Genomic DNA, 20,276 nt, shown 5'->3' with positions numbered 1-20,276 from the left:
ACAAAATTGGTATTAATGATTTTAATATTTGATGAAAATTGTCTATAATACGATGCTATACATAATTTTTCAGTATGGCTGAGAAACGGTTCCAACCCAGCCGATATTAATCGGTTTCGAAGCCATACTGGACAAATTATATTTTTTTTCTAAGAAATATTTGGCAAAAAATAAATTTGTTAAAGGTTTTTTTTTATTTAAAGGATAAAATGTGTACCGAGCTGGATCTTTAAATCATTTAATGGTGAGCCAGATCGAGGTGAGCCACCTCGATCTGGCTTACCACTAAAATGATTTAAAGATCCAACTCCGTTAAAAAAAAATCAATTTGAGGCCCTTATAAAAAAATTGGCTCAACTGCAACTTTTGTTAGGCTTGATTTTATAGTGTTTAACAATTTGCTCAGGCAAAAATGGTCTACAAATATCCTAAAATACTTTTTCTATCATTGACAAGGAATAATTTACTTCAAGGAGATGACAACCCGAAAAAAAAGTTTAGCCATCTTTATAATAAAATAATATTAGTCTTTCTTTAAATCTATGAATTATACCTAGCTATTAGATTAGGTAATTATGTTGGGGAGTTTAAACATCCCTTCAAGGCTGCTCAAGAGAATAATAGATTTTGCATAAATCACAATCAAGTAACTCCTTGCAATTACAGATAGACAGCTAAAATAGTTATTTATCGCATCGTATTATAGACAGCTTTCCTCGGATATTTAAATGAAAAATTATTAGATTAAAGGAAGTTTTGTTAGCCCCAAGGGACCAAAAGCCCGCATTAACAAAACTGGTATAATAATCAGTTTCGAAGTCATACTGATATTATTATTCTTATTTTCTAAGAAATTTCTGGTAAAATCGATTTATTTTAAAGGTTTTAATTTTCTCGTGGAAAAACTGCTACTTTTTTCAATTTTATTTTTTAGAGTGTTTTACAATTTGCTCAGGTAAAAATGGTCTACAAATATCTTAAAATACATTTTCTATCATTGACAAGGAATAATTTACTCCAAGGAGATGACAACCCGAAGAAAAGTTTGGCCATCTTTATAATAAAATTATTTTAGTTTTTCTTGAAATCTATGAATTATGTTGGGGAGTTTAAACATCCCTTGAAGGGTGCTTACGACAGTAATAGATTTTGCATAAATCACAAACAAGTAAAGCCTTGCAAATGCTTTAATTAATTACTGCTGGATTAAACCAGTTCTCAGTCATACTGAAAAATAGTGTATAGCATCGTATCACAGCCAATTTTTCATGAATAGGGCTTTGGTCGCTTGGTGATAACAAAACAGATTTTAATCTTATAATTTTTCAGTTTAATATCTGCAGATGCGATAAACAACTACAATTTTTTTTTGAAATGTTAGTTTAAATTTAAAGAATGCTTTAGTAAACAATTACTCAATCTTATCATTACATTGCATCGCATTTTCTACTCTTTCATTGTTTTGCCAGCCACGGGTCTTTTGAATTAGAAACAATAATATTTATATAGGACTAAAATTAACTTTAGATGAATTTTCTAAAATATTGCGTTTTTAGATTTTAAAATTGGTAAAATAAACCAGGGTTCTAGGGATGAGACTGGAACAAATATAGGGCTCTAAAACTTTGGGGACTTGCTTAAAATGTTTGTGAAGGATCTTGACAAACTTTGCGGAACAATTATGATTGACCATTACAATAATCAACCTTGACAGTTTCAAAAAACAGTTTAAAAAAACTGACCCAATTATGGCAATTGCAATCCTCAAAAAATGTTAGAGCATCCAAATGGGTTTTAATTGAGTCTTAGTTGCAGCTGACGCGCTGATCCCAACTATTTTGTCTCTTTTCTTTGTACTAGCAACTACACCCCTAGAGTACTCTATTGACACATAAAATATTTTCTTTTCATTTAAAAATATCTTTTGGCCACTAAGCAGTACAAGTTATATTTTTCCTTTGTCTCGGGAGGGTGGTGGTACTCTCCCCAATAATAGTGAAAAACCTTCCCACCTATGAGAATCAACATTGTAAAACAGAAAAGTGGTTCAGCAAATAGTTTGATTCTGTTGATTACTTTTTTATAATGATTTAGTTTTTTCCTACTTGTAATTGTGTAGAAGTGTGTATGACTTTAATGTAAGGTTGTTTCATGTCCCCTAATGTTCAAGATACAAAACCTTCAGCTACATACAGAAAAACCTACTACTTTATCTAATACTAGCGGCTAAGCCCCTAGAGGCTTCTAGGGGCACTTGTGGCGGAGGGAGTTGATTTGATAACCATTTTTTTTGTATTTTATATCTTATTTTAGATTGAAGGAAAAAAAAAATTTGGGGGGGTGGGTTGATGCCCCCTCATTTTTATTTTTAGTTAAAAAAATTTAAATAAATTTTTTTTTGGGGGGGGGGTATTTTTTTCTAGGGGCCATTTCTATTGGGACTGTGGTGGTACTCTCCCCAAAAATATAACTATGTGCAGGACCAATGAGAAGCAACAATGTAAAGAAGAACCATAACTGTTCAGCATTTAGCGAGATTCTTTGATACAAACACACAACATGTTACTTTATTATAAAGATTTAGTTTTTTCCTTCTTCTAACTCTGTCTAAGTGTGTGTGACTCTAATGTAAGGCTGTTTCATGTCCCCTAATGACCAAGATAAGGATCTATGAAACTTAATGTTACAACTTTAGCACAATACAATTACAAAATAATATAAGCTACAAGATACAATTGGAGGGATTAAATATAGCAAAAGCTACTCTACAAATTTGGTTTGACATATCCTCGTATAAATCAGAATGCTTAATTTAATAATAACTTTTATATTACCAGCGGCTTCACCCTAGCCTCTAGGGGCTTTGCCCCAAGAGGTTTGATCAAACTAATTTTTCGTATTTTAGATTTAAAAGAATTTTTTGGGGGGAAGGATTCCTAATTTTTTTTGAAGGGGGGGTGTCCCACCCCCAAGAAAAAAGTTATAAACCTTACCAGGACCTATGTGAAGCTACCCTGTTAAGGAGAACCCGATCGGTTCAGCGGTTAGCGAGATCCTTCGGTACAAACAAACAAAAATACAAACAAACAAACAATCAAACAATCAAACAGATATTGTTCTACTTGTATTATAGATGGTGGGAAATTGGAATTGCACCTATTCAATTGAATAGCCTTTCCATAATCTCTTTTAGGCCAAGTTGGGTTATTTATGGTTTAATATGGTTTTAAGGTTAGCCCCCCCCCCCCCAGTATTTAGGCTACCGCAAGGCATAGGCCTTATGACCTTTGTGTGGAATAAAATCAATGGCTAAAAAGTTTGGTCACTAGTAATAAAAATTAAATAAAAGTGGTTATAAAAATTTAGGGACTAGTGTAATAAACAGCCCATTGTCCCATCTCTCTCTGCAAGCAACCTATCAGATCAAAATAATTCACAAACAAAGTAAAATATAAATAAGCTACACTCCTGAAAAGGCAAGGAAGCTGGTATAGGAAATATGAAAGTGAATTTTGTGCATTTGAGAACATCATACAACATACAGGGATCTTAAGGGATAAGACAATGGACGATAAATTGATGTACATCCCCAATGATGATATACAAAATTACCCCTTCTGTAAATTACATTTATTGATTAAACTGTTACTCAACTTAATAAACCAACCAATCAAAATGAAATAAAAGTCCCCAAAAGTGGTAAGCCTACGAATTAGAAAACTTTATTATAAATTTTTGGGACTCGTATATTAAACAACTTATTGTCCCCTCCCTCCCTGAAGAAAAGTAAACAATGGAAGAAGTGGTCCATATCAAAATATCAAATAAACGCACAAAAACAGCTTATATGTAACTTGTATTTATTATTTAGAAAAATGCATTTCTGGAGAGTAGATATAGTACATGAAATAGTTATCTACTCGTATCCTACTAATTTACATTGTTTCGCGGTTGGCAGTTAAATATCGGAGATATGGAAAGTGTCATATGTGAAGTCATAAAATTATGTCCGAAGCCATCGCTTTTTTAGGGGTTTCCTTTCCCACTTCCTCTCTAATCCTTCTTTCTAGACGTATTTTTATGACCTCACACATAACACTTTCCGTATCTCCTTTACCTTAAATTTCGAATCGAAAATGTTAAAAAATATGAAAAAAACAAGGATGACCAAATTTATATCGATATTTATATATACTAAATGAACTAGCTGTGACGAACGGGCGAACAAACTACGAACTTACTGGCACTAATTATAGAAAAGCTTAGATTTTTAAAAAAGGCTGGAAAAATCTAAAAATTTTGCTATACTGAAATTGTCAGATCTTCAGTTTTAGAGATCTTACTAAGCATACAGCATAACGCACATTCAACTGCTTTTACGCATGTAATATAAAAAACGATCTTCTAAATGCTGACATCTTTGTAATATTGTTTATTATTACTTAAATCTTACACCTTCCCCTCATACTGGATGAACAAACTGACCAATAAATAATGTCCATTTTAGCAACCTTAATTGACAACAATTTGTCCGATGTCATAATATCCACGTATATTCTATATCCATTGTTCTTATGCTCTTGTTTCAAGGTCAGTTATTTTTTTGCAAAAAAAACTGCAGAAGTAAATATTACTTATTGACAACGACTAATTGGAGTAATTATGGAACATGGATTTAGTGATAAGTAAATTATTTTAGCCATGCTTTCTGCGGATATTAAAATAGAAAAATAACAAAACTTGTTTTAATTAAATCATTTTTATTTTAATATCCGTGGAAAAAAACTGCAGAAGTAAATAGTACTTATTGACAACGACTAATTGGAGTAATTACGGAACATGGATATAGTGAAAAGTAAATCTTTCCGCGGATATTAAAATGAAAAATTCTAAATATTTAAACTGGTTTTGTAAGCCCCGAAGGGTTTTAATGTTATGATGTTTTAATACAGTGGAAAATTGTCTGCAATACGATGCTATACATGAATTTTTAGTATGGCTGAGAACCGGTTCTAATCCAGCGGATATCAATCAGTTTCGTAGCCTTACTGGAAATTTTTTTTCATGAACTAGCTTAGGAATGGCTGGTATTGTTCTTTAATACTGTCTATATAAAAAAATACACTGAGACTAAGAATGAGGGTAATTTTTTTCGGTGTATTTTGCGTTATTAAGAATAGTTTGACTTGATAAGTGCATTTGATTACTCAAAACTACGGAAAATACGCGAAAAAATGACCACCTTTTTAAAAATTATAATGTATGTAGTAAACTCCACATCCATTTTCCCTACTTCAAACTAAACAAATTTAATTTCAAGCTTATTAAATTATCCTTTGATTTGTGCATTATTGCCTACCCATTCGCCTCAGTAGCTATTGAAAGTGTGGCCATTCAACAGCAAATAAAATATAGCAAAACTTACATTAAACAATAAAAGAAATATTCCTATACGCAGAAAGATGTCTATTATATGTAACTAGTGGCTTTGCCCCTAGCATCAAGGGGCTCTCTATTCTAAAATAGAATAACCTAAAACCATTGTAATAGTTAAAACTGCAAATAAAATAGCTTAAAACCATCTTGGTACATATGTGAAGCTTCCATTAAAAGGAAAACTTAATCAGTGTAGTAGATATTGAAATCTAAAGCTTAAGACAAAAATACCTACTACTTTATATGATAAAAAATAGCTAAAACGCAATGTAATTTTTTGGCTACATTGTAAAAATACTGTTTAGTGTAATTTGCATTTTGCGTGCATGTTAATGAAACTGAAAAATTTTAACAAGAGTAATAAAATGCAAATAACAACGTAATATTATAAAAATAATTTTGTTTGTGGGTTATAATTGATCTATTATACTGCTCTCATTATTTAATTCCTATATTTAAGACAACTGTTTTTTTTAAATCTTCCAATTTTTGTCATTTACAAAAGGGCCTGCTTCATCCTTGTCAGATCTACTTAGGAAATAAATGTCTATATAAGCACAAGTTTTCCAAAGGTTAAGTGTTTAAAACTCATAGTGGTTAAGTCATTATGTAATAACTCTAATTGACTTCAATTATACTATTTTTAATATGATGCAAAATACAAATTTTAGAAAAGATTTTTACAGTAATATAGTTTTTTTTATATTGTAAAGCCAAAAAATAAATAAAACATTAAATAAATCTAGCCAAAAGCGGGATAATTACAAGCCCGCCACCTCTAGTCTATCAGCATAGACATATTTTATTTTGTAATTAATTTTTTTTATTTGTAGAAAAATCAGGCATAAAATTAGCATTTTAACATCCTGTAGAAGTAAAACATTTAAGTTCTACATATTATGTAAAATAGTCGACTTAAACTAATAAAATTGTATGCCGCCTTACAGGAGAAACAAAGATGAATGTCAGTAAATTAAAGAGAACCTTTAAACTACTGAAATAATACTATTCTACAGCATAACACACGCAGGGAGGGAGGGGACATTGCGCTGTTTATTACAATAGTCCCCAAAGTTTTAAAATAATATTTTCTTTTTTGATTGTTTATCAATTTTCGGGGCTTTAATTTTGATTTGTTGGTTCATTAAGTTGAGTGTCCAAACATTACAAGTGTAATTTTGTGTATAATCATTAGGGATGTATATTAATTTATCGGCCATTGTCTTATCCCTTTAGATCCCTGACCCCAACATAGCGCATACTTAACCTTTTTTGAAACTGCACTAGAATAAATCATTTCTCTTTGTTTTAATTAGTTTTTTTTGACCATCAAATCATATTTCAATTCATTCATGGGTATAAGTAGGAAAATGTCCAGTATGGCTTAGAAACCGATTAATATCTGCTGGATTAGAAACTGTTCTCAGCCAAAAACTGAAAAAAACATCTATAGCATCGTATTACAGATAATTTTCCACGAACAATAGAATAAAAATCATATAATCAATTTCAGCTTTAATCTTATTATTTTTTATTTTAATGTCTGCGGAGGGTGGGAGGGTGGATGTACCCTTCTCGAAAATAGTTTAAACCTTCCTTGGTCCTATGATAAGCATCTAAGGGAGAACCCTATCGGTTTAGCGGATCAGACAGATAGACACAAAGAAGCTTCAAAATGATATTCGTCTTGAATTGTTTTTCCACTAATTCTTTTCTTAATGAACTTTATTCCCTTTTTCTGCTTTTGCATTTATAATAATTCATTTCTGCTGACCAAAATCAAAATTCTTATTTGTCAAACTGTCATCTTCCATTTTAGTATATATAAATTAATTAGTCTCAATGATCAGTGTAAAGCCTAAGTTTCATAATACAATTAAAACATAGATCCGTCCATAACAAATAGCTTTCATTGTCAATTTGGGCTTGTTGAAATTGTCTCATCGATTTAAAACTTCACATGATGATTTCTGTAACTGTTTTAGAATCGTTACTATAGTCCGTACGTCCATTTTAAACATACTGTTTATAACTGCACAGACAGACATGAATACCTGACCCCTGGAAGGGGACACCATGGAAACTGTCCCAATTTTGTATAACTTTTGCGGAACATGTTCCAGTTACGTCATATTTTTCTTTCCCGAAAAAGAGAAGGGGGAAAGAAAAAAAAGGGAAGGGGGGAAGAAAAAAGAGATGGGAAAAGGGGGTTTTCCCCATCTCTTTTGAAGAGATTTTCTTCCCCTCTTCCCTTTTTCGGGAAAGAAAAATATGACGTAACTGGAACATGTTCCGCAAAAGTTATACAAAATTGGGACAGTTTCCATGGTGTCAACAACTTTAAAGACTTATTGAATTTGGATTTATTAGATCTTTAAGTTGAGTATTCAAACGTTTCAACCACTAATCTACATAAGGAGTAATTTTGAGTATCATCATTTGGGATGTACATTAATGTATCAGCCATTGTCTTATCCCTCTAGATTTATAGATCTGAAGGTTAAGAAGGAAAAATATCTGATATGTGTAATGTGTATCAGATAACTCTTTGTGGAGTGTATATAGTAACAATAGAGTGAATTAGAATGTCAATAATGAAGTAAAGGCGACTGTAAATTCATTCACTATAACTAAAAGTTTTCATATACAAATAGTTGTTTTAAGTCCATACTGTTTGCTTTATTACGTTTTTGAATCTTCGTGTTTTATTATATCTGCGCAGTCTAAGTAATAAATGTATAAGTATAGATGTATAACCCAGACAACTACATGGTTCCTGTGTTGGGGACCTTTTCGTCTGCTAGCAATTGCTTTCTGCTCTTTTGTAGCGACTTGGTTGGTTGTGTTAATATTTACAATGCTATTAGCCAATATTCAAAGACCCAATTGAATGTCGGCACAGGGACCCCGTGAACATGCAGTTATTCTTTTACTTTATTCTAAGTAACTCTTTTGTTGTAAGTTAACCTGCCCTTGATCTGAAAGCAATTTCTTTTTGCTATTCAATTCTATTTGCAAATTTTCTAAGATATTCAAATAAAGTTGTATCATATACAGTGGCGTGTACAGGGTTTTGCTAACCTCTCCATACTATTGGGGTGTGAGACCTAAGGGGGGGTGTTTATTCATAGTCAGGAGGGGGGGGGGGGGGTGTTGAGACTTAAGTAAGACATTTGGGTGGGTGTAAAATATTTTTTAAGGGGTTGGAAGATTTATGCAAATGAGAAATATAGAAAAAGTTGAAAAGTATTTAATAAAAACAATAAACAGTTTATTTTCCAGTATGATTTCGAAACCAATTTATATCCGGTGGATTAGAACCAGTTCTCTGCCATACTAAAAGTCGTGAATAGTATCATAGTATAGACAATTTTCCACAAATATTAAAAAAAGAATAATTAACTTAATACCAGTATTGTCAGCCTAAACCTTCGGCCCCTTGGATCTAACAAAACTGGTTTTAATCTTATAATTTTTTATCTTAATATTCGCGGAAAGCTGTCTATAATACAATGCGATACAAACAATTTTCATTTATATTACTACTTTTCTTCACTAAGATGAAATTTGCAAAAATTCTCCAAAATGAGAAAGAAACATTTGTGGATTGAAGTTTACATTTTACGAGATGCGTTTCTTTATGTCTGGCAATTTTGCGGTGTTCAATCATATACGCAAAAAAAACTTTTATAATCGCAAAACAGCTAAAGTACCCCCCTTCTAAACGCAAATCTTATTAGCTTTTAGCTTTTTATTCATATTTCACCTTCACGTAGGTCATTTTAGCAGGGATCTAAAGGGATAAGACAATGACCGATAAATTGATGTACATCCCGAATGATGCTACACAAAATTACTCCTCAGTTGATTACAATTGGTGGTTGAAACTCAATTAACAAACTAATCAAAATTTAATAATAGTCCCTATTGTTGTTCAGCCAACGAATAATAGAATGTTTTTAAAAAAAATTTTGAGGACTAGTGTAATAAACAGCCTAATGTCGACTCCCTCCCTGAACAATTTGAGATCATTTTGGTTTACAGTATTTTCAAAGAATTTTTTCTTCTGTTGTTGCATTGTAAAAATATATAATAGTAAAAAGGGGTAGAAATTTGTTATTTGCTTGAGTAACAAGAATGTTAAAAGCTCTCCTTTAAATACAAATTCTAATTCATTAAAAAACTGACAGGAATTTAAAGGGATAAGACCGATAAATTGATTTACATCCAAAATGAGCATACACAAAATTAACCCACAAATTGTGTGATTACAATTAGGAGGTTAAAACATTTGGGCTCTCAACTAAATGAACCAAAATTGTTGAGCCAATGAATATGAAAACAATATTATAAAACTTTGGAGACTAATGTAATAAACCGCCTAATGTCACCTCCTTCCCGATTAAAGTATCACTCATTCGATTTTTAAATATGAACAACTTAACGTTAGTTTGACTATAGCTTTTGATAATTTGAATTAAATTACTTATTGTCATGTACTTTACATAAAATGAAACTTAGAGCTGCTAAAATAAATATCCCCTCCTATCCACCTCCTTTACTCCATCCACTCTCATACTACTGAATGAGCAAACTGACCAATAAGTGATGTCCATGTTAGCAACGTAAATTGATGACAATTTTTCCCTGGCATAATATTCACGTATATTCTATCATATTATATAATTCTTTGTCTGTAGGAAAGAATCTCGGAAACCACTAAACCGATATTATTTTCCTTTACAGTGAAGCTTCTCATAGGTCCTGGGAAGGTTTACAGCTATTTTAGAAGAAGGTACCACTACCCTCCTAAGAGAAATCGCCTCTAGAAAAAAATTACCCCCTTCCATAAAAAATTATAATTATAACTTTTTAAAACTTACATTGAAAATGGAAGGGGGGGGGGAGATAGCGATAAAAAAAAAACATTTTACGTCAACCTAGAGGCCTCTAGGGGTGTATCCGCTAGTATCCATTATTATTGTAACTAAATTGCGTTGGTTAAAAAAAAGATCCTCCCAATCAACCCTTTCAACCCCATCTACATGCCTCATACTAGATGAAAGAACTGACAAATACATGAGGTCCATATTAGCAATTAACGACAAATTTTCCCCTGTCATAATATCCTCGTGTATTATATCCATTATTGTAACTAAATTGTGCCTGTTGACAAACTGAACTCCCAGTATAAGATGAAGACACACCAGCAAACAAACTTTCCTAAAAAAGAAAACATACAGATTAGTTATATGATCTATAGGGATCAGACAATGGCCTAAAAATTGATATACATTCCCATTAATTATGAGTAAAGGGGGTGAATGGGGAATCGTCATTTCAGCCAGCTACAAGTTTCATTTTATTAGAGTACATGATAATCTGGTGTGAGATGAATGTAATAAAAAATCTATTACTCTAATTACTCTTGAGGAAAGAAATTATTTTTTTTTTATACATTCTTAAACACAATATAATTATGTATTGTTATTAAGGGATATAAAGGAATAAGAAAGCAGCTGATAAATTGATGTACATTGATGATACACAAAATTACCCTTTCTGTAATTTTCAATTAGTTGTTCAGCGTTTGGGCACTCAACCTCATGAACTAACTAATTAAAATTCAATAAAATTCCCCAAAGTTGTTAAGCTGACGAATATGAAAAGGTTATTCTAAAATGGAGCTTTATAACATTTAAACATTTATTCCTCATTAAAAACACTATAAATTGCACTTCAATTTTGTATAATATTTGCTACAAATTTGGTTGCTTTAGTCATATTAAAACCAGTTCTTTTAGCCTGTGCCTTCGGAACTTCGGGGCTAAAACATTTGATTTTAATCTTATGATTGTACATTCTATATCTGCGGAAAGCTGTTTATAATACGATGCAAGAAACAACTCTTCCTATTGGATTAACAACTTTTGGGACTTTTATTGATTTTTGATTGTTATGTTCATTAAGATGAGTGTCCAAATGTTTCTGCCACTGATTGTTATCTACAAAAAAGGCTAATTTTGTGTATTCTCATTGGTAATGTACAGGGTGCGCCACATAAAACCGGACTTTTTCTAAATTGTAAACAAATTAACATAAAATCGTCAATTTTAAAGATTTTATTAAATTGTAAAAACTGGAAAGCAAACTAGGTATATGACTATTAGATCATTGAATAAAATCGCCGCCAGCATTAATCCCCGCCTCTACCCGCCTCCTTAACCGCCGGCAGTCACAGGTCAAAATGTTCCTGTCCAAGCTGGCGAAGTTCTCCTTGATAGTGGCAATGAGAGAGGTCTTTGTGGTATGAGCACGTCTATTGGTGCATGCTTCAAAGTAGCTCCAGGCCCAAAAGTCCATTGAATTAAGATAGGGCTGCTGGAAGGCCACATTTCCTTAGAATTGTGAGTAACCACAGGATCCAAATTAACCCAACTTTCAAGCTACCCTTTGACATGGAGGCCTTTATTTGGACCACAGTTGAGCTAGAACGACGTTTTATACCTTTTTGGAAATGGCATGAAGATTCAGCTAGGGTTGTCAGCGCAATCCATAGTCTAAAATGAGTTTTTAAGTTCCATATCGGTCTTTAACGTCGAGAACCAAGAAATTTTCACGATTTTACACGATTTTTGACAACTCTAAAGCTGCCACGTTTCACTTTGCCGGAGTACTACAGCCAAGTTATTTGAGATAGAGAGCTCTAGTCTTTTCTAGTGTCTTACTTATGTATCTAACAGTATCCTCAGCAAGTTGCATAACTCTACCTCATCTGCAGATGGGCTGAGGTCCGATTTAGTGGGTCCTAGTCGAGAATCCAGATTATATTACCAGCGCATTTCGAATCTGCCTTGTTGAACATAAGCGCGGCCAGCTCGGAGTACGAGCCCATCTTCGTCCAAAGATTTTTTTTTGTGCTAAAAGGTCATTACCTAAGCTTTTTATAGTGGGGTCAAACGTCCTGATTGGTCAAGTAGTTTTGACGCTATGGCCGTTTTAAAAAAGTCCGGTTTTATGTGGCGCACCCTGTACATTAATTTATCGGCCATTGTCTTATCCCTTTAGATCCCAGTTATTTAGTATATTTACAGTACTGCATGTATTGTAAACCCTAAACTTTATTCAAACTCTGCATATATGCCACAGAATAAGAATGGAATAGAATTCAAAACTATCAAAATCTCTAAAACATTAAAGTAACTTGCTGCAAGTGCTAAACGAGCACAGAATACTTATTTTGAAATCCAATAAAAAAGAATTACTTTTAGGTGTGGTTAGGTTAGAATTAGGTACTGAGAAGTCATGCAGGGTTAGGGCACCATTAAACTTAAACCTTTTCAGTTTTAAAAATAATATATATTTTATTCTTGACTAAAACAATGACTGGCATTTAGTAAATTAAATAGATATTATAAATAGCACCGTATTAGATGACTATTTCAGTAATATTGTAATTTTACTAAATGCCAATAGAACATAAAGGTCTAAAAAATAAGAAACGTTATTATAAGATTTTGAGGACTAGTGTAATAAACAGCCCATTGCCCCCCCCCCTCCCTCTCTGGAATTTTCTACCTGGATTCCTATCTCTACTTTAATAACTATGCATATATGCTCACACCCCTCCTTAACCAAACTTTAGATTAAAAAAATTTCCCAAACATTCGGACAATTGAGCGTTCAAATAGGACCTAGTGGTAGTTAGAATCAGTTGAGAACAAAATCCCAGCCGTTCCTTCTTGCCAGATATCGCCATTTTAAGATTTTTAGTAAAATTGCACTAAATATCCAAATACAAACTTAAATCTTCTTTAAATTTTTTAGTATAATTTTAGTGAGACAGTCCCAAAACAGAGTATCTTTGCTCCTGTGGCCAAACTGACTGCCTGGTGTCCCTAACAGAGAGTGCCTTTATGTGTTAACACAAGTAGGGATTCGAACCCATTCCCAAAACTAACTAATGTGGAATAGCTGTGTATTACAGCATTAGGTTAGTATTTTCACCACTAACAGATGGAAGGCAAGGCCAATCCTAACCAGAAACCCGATCATTCACCCACAGGCCCCAGTGAAGCACCTTGGAGGTCTACTTGTTTTTTGGGGTGTTGTTCACCTGCACCTATGGATTGGGCAGGTTGAGACTTAATGGTGCCCTCAGACTCCCATGAACCCTGCCATTTGGGCCAAGCTCAGAGTGATGTCACACACCTGGCTTGTGCCCTGTCCATGAGATGCTTCCCTGCCAATCACAGATCAGCACAGCTGCCATGGAAGAATAGCTGCAGGTGGTGGGCCGCATACCTTTGCTCAAGATGCAAGTTAGCACTACCCTGATCTTGATCCTCCAGGAGATCATGGTAGTGTGCATCTTGAACTATGCCCAGAGCCTGGGAGGGTTCTTTCTGAGGGAGTTGGGGACACCATTACTGTTTGACAAACCTGAGCTGATGGTATGGATCAATAGGGAGAGTAGCCATGGTCGCCCCCCATTCACATTGGGCAATGCATGAGTTAGGGACACAGTTACTGTTTGAAACTATCCATGGTGGAATAGCTGTATATTACATTATTGGGATCAGGCAATGCATGCCCCTTTGGATACCTTCTAGCTGTTGTTGGTGATCAGCAGGTTCAGCTCCTTGTTAAAGTTTTACCTGGGGTCCCCTGCACTGGAAAGTTAGGCCTGGTCTTGACCACCATCTCTCTCCTGGGGGGCCGTTTGATGCAGTCGCACCTCCTGGAGGCACATTGAACACCATGGGGGTGTACAACTAAGAATAGCCCCTGTTCAGTTTTACCTTTTGAGGGGCCCAGGCCCCTATCTTGATGGGAATGGCCAAGAACTTCACGCTACCCATATCCTGGTCATCAGTCAGCTCTGAACAGGTGCTCCTTGACCTCATGAAAGTCGATTGGGACAAGGGCTGTGGCCCCGTGAAAGCTGCCCTGGCCAGACAGTTGATTTTACAGATGGAGGGCTTCTTGTCTTTAGCAGCTGTTTGTGGGAGGGGCTCTGGGCCTTCCCCAGGCTTGGCAGGGCTGTGACCACTTGCTTAATGTGAGTGGGGGCGACCATGGCTACTCTCCCTATTCATCCATACCATCAGCTCAGGTTTGTCAAACAGTAATGGTGTACCCAACTCCCTCAGAAAGAACCCTCCCAGGCTCTGGGCATAGTTCAAGATGCACACTACCATGATCTCCTGGAGGATCAAAATCAGAATAGGGCAAACTTGCATCTTGAGTGAAGGTATGCGGCCCACCACCTGCAGCTATCCTTCCATGGCGGCTGTGCTGATCTATGATTGGCAGGGGAGTAACTCACAGCCCATTTTAGGGACCAGGTGTGATTATTCTAAGCTTTGCCCAAATTGCAGGGTTAATGGGAGCCTGTGGGCACCATTAGGTCTCAACCTACCCAATCCATGGGTGCAGGTAAACACCCCACTAAACATGTGGTGCAGACCTCCAAGGTGCTCCACTGGGGCCTGTGGGTGAATGATCGGGTTTCTGGTTAGGATAGGCCTTGCCTTCCACCTGTCAGTGGTGAAAATACTGACCTAATGCTGTAATACACAGCTATTCCACTTTGGTTAGTTTTGGGAATGGGTTCGAATCCCTACTTGTGTTAACACATAAAGGCACTCTCTGTTAGGGACTCCAGGCAGTAAGATTAGCCACAGGAGCAAAGAATCTCTGTTATTGAGCTGTCTCACTAAAATTATACTAAAAAATTTAAAGAAGATTTAAGTTTGTATTTGGATATTTAGTGCAATTTTACTAAAAATCTTAAAATGGCGATATCTGGCAAGAAGGAACGGCTGGGATTTTGTTCTCAACTGATTCTAACTACCACTAGGTCCTATTTGAACGCCCAATTGTCCGAATGTTTGGGAAATTTTTTTAATCTAAAGTTCGGTTAAGGAGGGGTGTGTGCTATTATGCATCAAATCCAATATCAACTTATAAACAACCCAATACATATATTAAACAAGAACAAATATATCCATGTACATAAATTCATGTCATTAATTAATTTACTGGCTTGCCCAGCGTTTTTGCCAGGGAGGTAAGCGTTGCTCATCCAAAAATTTTGTTTCCACCTCTTACATTTTGACATCTCCCCTTAAATGTAAATCTAGGGGGATATAATATAGACAACAACAGTGGTCTTATTAGTAGCGAAGCTACTCTATAATTCGAAATGTCCGTCCGTCTGAGACAGAAAGGGGGAAACGTGATTTTTTCGGCTCCTATAAAAGATAAAAAGCTAAAAAATTTTGACAACATTCTCATTGTTAAGGATCACAATTAACTATAAAACATCAATGGCGGTAGGACCGCTTTTCAGCAGGTTTTAGGCTATTTTTTGTAATTTTCACATTTTTCTCCATATCTTTGGTGTTTATGGTTCAATTTTTAAAATTTTTGTAGTTAAAAATATCAAAATTAAATTTCCCGTTGTTTTGAGCATCCAGTGTGTAATTTACTTTGACCGTCTGTCTGTTAGTCATAGTACTGAAATATAAACATTAAGAAATTATGAGGATAGACATCTAAGAGTATGTATCCGCCTTCCTTTATTGGCAAAGGGAAATATACGCCCTCAATGTTAATCTAAAAGAGAACGTTTTATAGCAAACGTAAGTAAGGCTGTAATAGATTATCAAATTAAAACAAATTTTTTAAATTTAAATTTAAAATGTATTTAAAATGTAGATCTATTATAGAGAATATAATTATAATTTCCCAAGAAACGTATTTGGTTAGTGAACCATGTGTAAACGAAGCATATTTAATGAGATCTTAGGAGTTTGGCTGATTTCCCATTTAACTAACTTAGATCACAGCTAAAACCCCTCTCTCCAAATACAGGGACAAAGAGATATATTGGTGTGCACAATCAATTATGATAAACAATATTACCCCTTCTGTAAATTAAAATTATTGGTTCAAAACTTTGGACACTGGTTGTTGGAACCAATTAAGCAAGATTTTATAAAAGTACTCAGAGTTGTTAAGCCAGTTGTTATTAAACTTTGGGTACTAGTGTAATTTACAGCCCAAAGTCCTCTACCTTCCTGTTCTCATGTACTATTTGCGTCGCCCCAAGCAACGCTATAAGAACAGGAAGGGTAAACCACCATATTTATTCCTTTTTTTAAAACTAGTTGATTGGCCCCTAGCCGTAAGAGGTCATGATAATAGCCTAAAAAAAGCTTCACTGAAAAATAGTATAAATTCGGACCAGCAGTTTCCGAGATCTTTATCTTCAGACAAATTATTTTTTCTTCTTCAAATTTTGAACATTTCATATTTAAATATTTCTTTTTATTGTTAGGGGGGCGGGGGGTCATTTATGGGAACCCAAATACGTATAATTTGGGGGAAACTATACTTCTTCTTTCTTTTAAGAAAAGTTACTCGGTAAGTAAGTTATAATAGATTATGTAACAAAAATACATAAAAAAAAGGCATTTATAACTTTCTTACTCAGTTTACAGACGTTATTTTTTGTCAACGGAAAACATCTCCTAAGTTTTATAATAATGTTTTCTTATTGGTAGGGTTAACAACTTTGGCCTGGGTACTTTTATTCAATTAGATACATTGGTTGTCCAAACGTTTCAACCACTAATTGTAATATACATTGTAATTGTTTGTATCACCTTTTGGGATGTACATTAATTTATCGGCCATTGGCTTATCCCTTTATATCTCTACATATATATTACCTGAGAAAAAAACTTATATCAATTAGCAATCCTTATACTAAAGTAACAGGATGTCTATGTGCTTGTGTGTCTGTGTGTTTGTACCGAAGGATCTCGCTAACCGCTGAACCGATCGGGTTCTCTTTAACAGGGTAGCTTCTCATAGGTCCCCGGAAGGTTTATAACTATGTTGGGGGAGGGTACCACCACCCTCCCAAGAGAAATTACAATAAAATCGAAAAAAAAAATATTTCCGCCGCATAGTGTCGCTAGCGTAGTCGCGCTGCGTAGAGACATGAATTTAACAGCTGATAACATAGACAAATTATTTCTCAAATTAGATACTTAAAATAAAAAAAAAACATTTAAATGCCACTAGAGGTCTCTAGGGGCGTCTCTCTATTGTGTTTAAGATCAGGGAGGGAGGGGACATTGGGCTGTCTATTACACTAATGCCCAAGTTTTACAATAACCGTTTCTTATTCGTTTGCTTAACAACTTTGGGGTGTTTTAAATTTTGTTTGGTCAATTTAGTTGACAAGAGGGAATGTACTTCAATTTATTGGTCATTGTCTTATCCCTTTATATCTCTGAATAGCAATACATAATTATATTGTGTTTTAGAATGTATAAGAATAATTTCTTTCCTCAAGAGTAATTAGAGTAATGGATTTATCATTACATGGATCTAACACCAGATTATCATCTAACAAAATGAATCTTGTAGCTGGCTAAAATAACGATCCCCCATTCATCCTCTGTACTCCATCCCATCCCCTCCTAATGGATGATGTTCATGTTAGCAACCTAAATTGACGACAATTTTCCACCTGTCAATATATCCATGTATTCTATATCCATTAACCTAACAAGATAAATTTAGATTTCTATTATTAGCAATAGCAATACATAATTATATTGTGTTTTAGAATGTATAAGAATAATTTCTTTTCTCAAGAGTAATTAGAATGAAAAAGCAGGAATATAAAAGGATAAGACAATAGTAGCCGATAAGTTGATGTACATCCCATTTGATGATACACAAAATTATTCCTTCTGTAGATTTAAATTATTGTTGAAAATGTTTGGACACTCAACTTAATGAACCAACCAATCAAAATTTAAGTCCCCGAAGATATTGAGCCAAAAAAAAGAAAACGTTATCATAAAACTTTGGGGACCAGTGTAATAGATAGCCCATTGTCCCCTCTCTCTGTGACATCAATCATGAAAGATTTTTCGCAAGTTCTATGAAATATTTAATAATAAAAACACAGTAAAGTATAATACAGAAAGATTATTATTTTCTAATACCACAGAACTTTAGGATTACAAAATAAATGTTTCCAGTAAAGCTTCTAAACCGATTGATATCCGGTGGATAAGAACCGGTTCTTAGCCATACTGAAAATTTATGTATAGAATCGTATTATATTCAATTTTCTTCGGAATCTCGGGGCTAAAAAATTGGTTATAATGTTATAATTGTACTTTTTTAATCCGCGGAAAGCTGTTTATAATACGATGCGATAAATAATTGTTCCCCAATAACTAGTCGTTTTAAATATTCGATCCCTTTTACGCAAAATACGCAAAAAATGGGCAAGGAAAGATGATTTAATACGTATTGATGGGGGAATATTCTATTTGAAAATCGTCTAAACCATACATAAGTCTATGTAATCGGGGATATAAAGGGATAAGACAATGGCCAATAAATTGATGTACAATTACATCCCCAATGATGACACATAAATTTAACCCTTCATTAATAGTTGAAACGTTTGGACACTCGACTGAATGAACCAACTAATCAAAATTCAATAAAAGTTCCCAGGGTTGTAAAGCTAACGAATAAGAAAACGTTATTATAAGACTTTGGGGACTAGTGTAATAAACAGCCCCATGTCCCCTCCCTCCCAGATACATAAGACTATGTGGTGACGGGTAAGAAATATCCGAAAATAGAAATTACGCAAATGAGTATAAAATATACGCAAATTGTGATCTCAATTTTCACGTTTATTTAAAAATGCAACATATAATAATAGCTATTTAAACAATTTTCAAGCATAACTTTTATCTTATTAGGATAACAATTAAATAAGAAAAATATTTTTACCATATGCAATTCGTGATCAAACACCTAATTGAAAAAAAATGCAATACATAGCTTTTATTTTAAGAAAGACTAGGGGCAACGCCCCCTAGAAGCCTCTAGGTGTTCTTAAGGTGGGAGGGGGATAAGTCAACCGCCCTTCTACTTTTTGATAATTTGATTTGAGTTTTAATTAGAAATATTAAAAAAAAATTGGGGAGGGGGGGATTTTAAATTGGGAGGGTGGAATTACACTCTCCCAAAATTGTTAAAAACCTTCCCTTTACCTAAAAAAAGCTTACTTGCAAAAAAAACCAAACAGATGCCATTTTAAAAATATATTTTATAAAAAAAAATTGGCACATTTGTATAAACACCTATAGACGCTATAAGTTTTACGCTATAAGTTTTACGCAATAAGTTTTACGCCAAAAAAGGGAGGGGGGTAAATCAGGTTTTAAGAAGTCTGAGAATAGTTATGATCACCAACTTCTACCATCGACTATGTAATGTTTATAATATCTTTATTGATCTAAAGCCAAGTTACAGTTATTGCTTATGTTTTATTAATACAACTAAGAAATATTAACCCTTAACAATCGGGCACCTTAACGCACCTTTATCGGTCGGGGGTTGTGATTTCTCTTAGGAGGGTGATGGTACACTGCCCAAAAATAGTAAAAAAATACCTGTGACCTATGAAAAGCTATCCTCTAAAGGAGAACCATATCGGTTGATCTGTAATAACATCCTTTGGTACAAAGTGACGGACAAACAAATAGACATCCTGTTACTTTATTATAAGGATTATTGGTATCGGCTATCATTTAAGTCATAGATATTTGCTTTATTGTGCTAACACCAGTTGTATTGTATTTACTTATATTTCTTCACACTCATATAGAGTTGGCAAATAAATAAATAGTTTAGCAGGGAGGGAGGGGACATTGGGGACTGTTTGTTACACTAGTCCCCAAAGTTTTAAAATAATAGATTTTGATTGGTTGGTTTAAACAACTAATAAT

General features: G+C 34.1%; 1 protein-coding gene across 1 annotated transcript in view; it reads right to left on the bottom strand.

Annotated features, from left to right (window-relative positions):
• LOC145326674 (uncharacterized) overlaps positions 1-20,276 on the bottom strand; it is a 94,046-nt gene that overhangs the window by 52,062 nt on the left and 21,708 nt on the right. Inside the window, exon 2 of the mRNA XM_080170040.1 lies at positions 10,603-10,659. Coding sequence (XP_080026166.1) covers positions 10,603-10,659 — 57 coding nt within the window. The remainder of the gene's footprint in view (positions 1-10,602; positions 10,660-20,276) is intronic.

Source organism: Acartia tonsa, chromosome 8 (genome assembly GCF_053477335.1).
Source record: "Acartia tonsa isolate MP-2025a chromosome 8, ASM5347733v1, whole genome shotgun sequence".
Classification (NCBI taxonomy): Eukaryota; Metazoa; Arthropoda; class Copepoda; order Calanoida; family Acartiidae; genus Acartia; species Acartia tonsa.
Note: the sequence above shows the minus strand (reverse complement) of the source record. Positions and strands in the feature narration are given on the sequence as shown.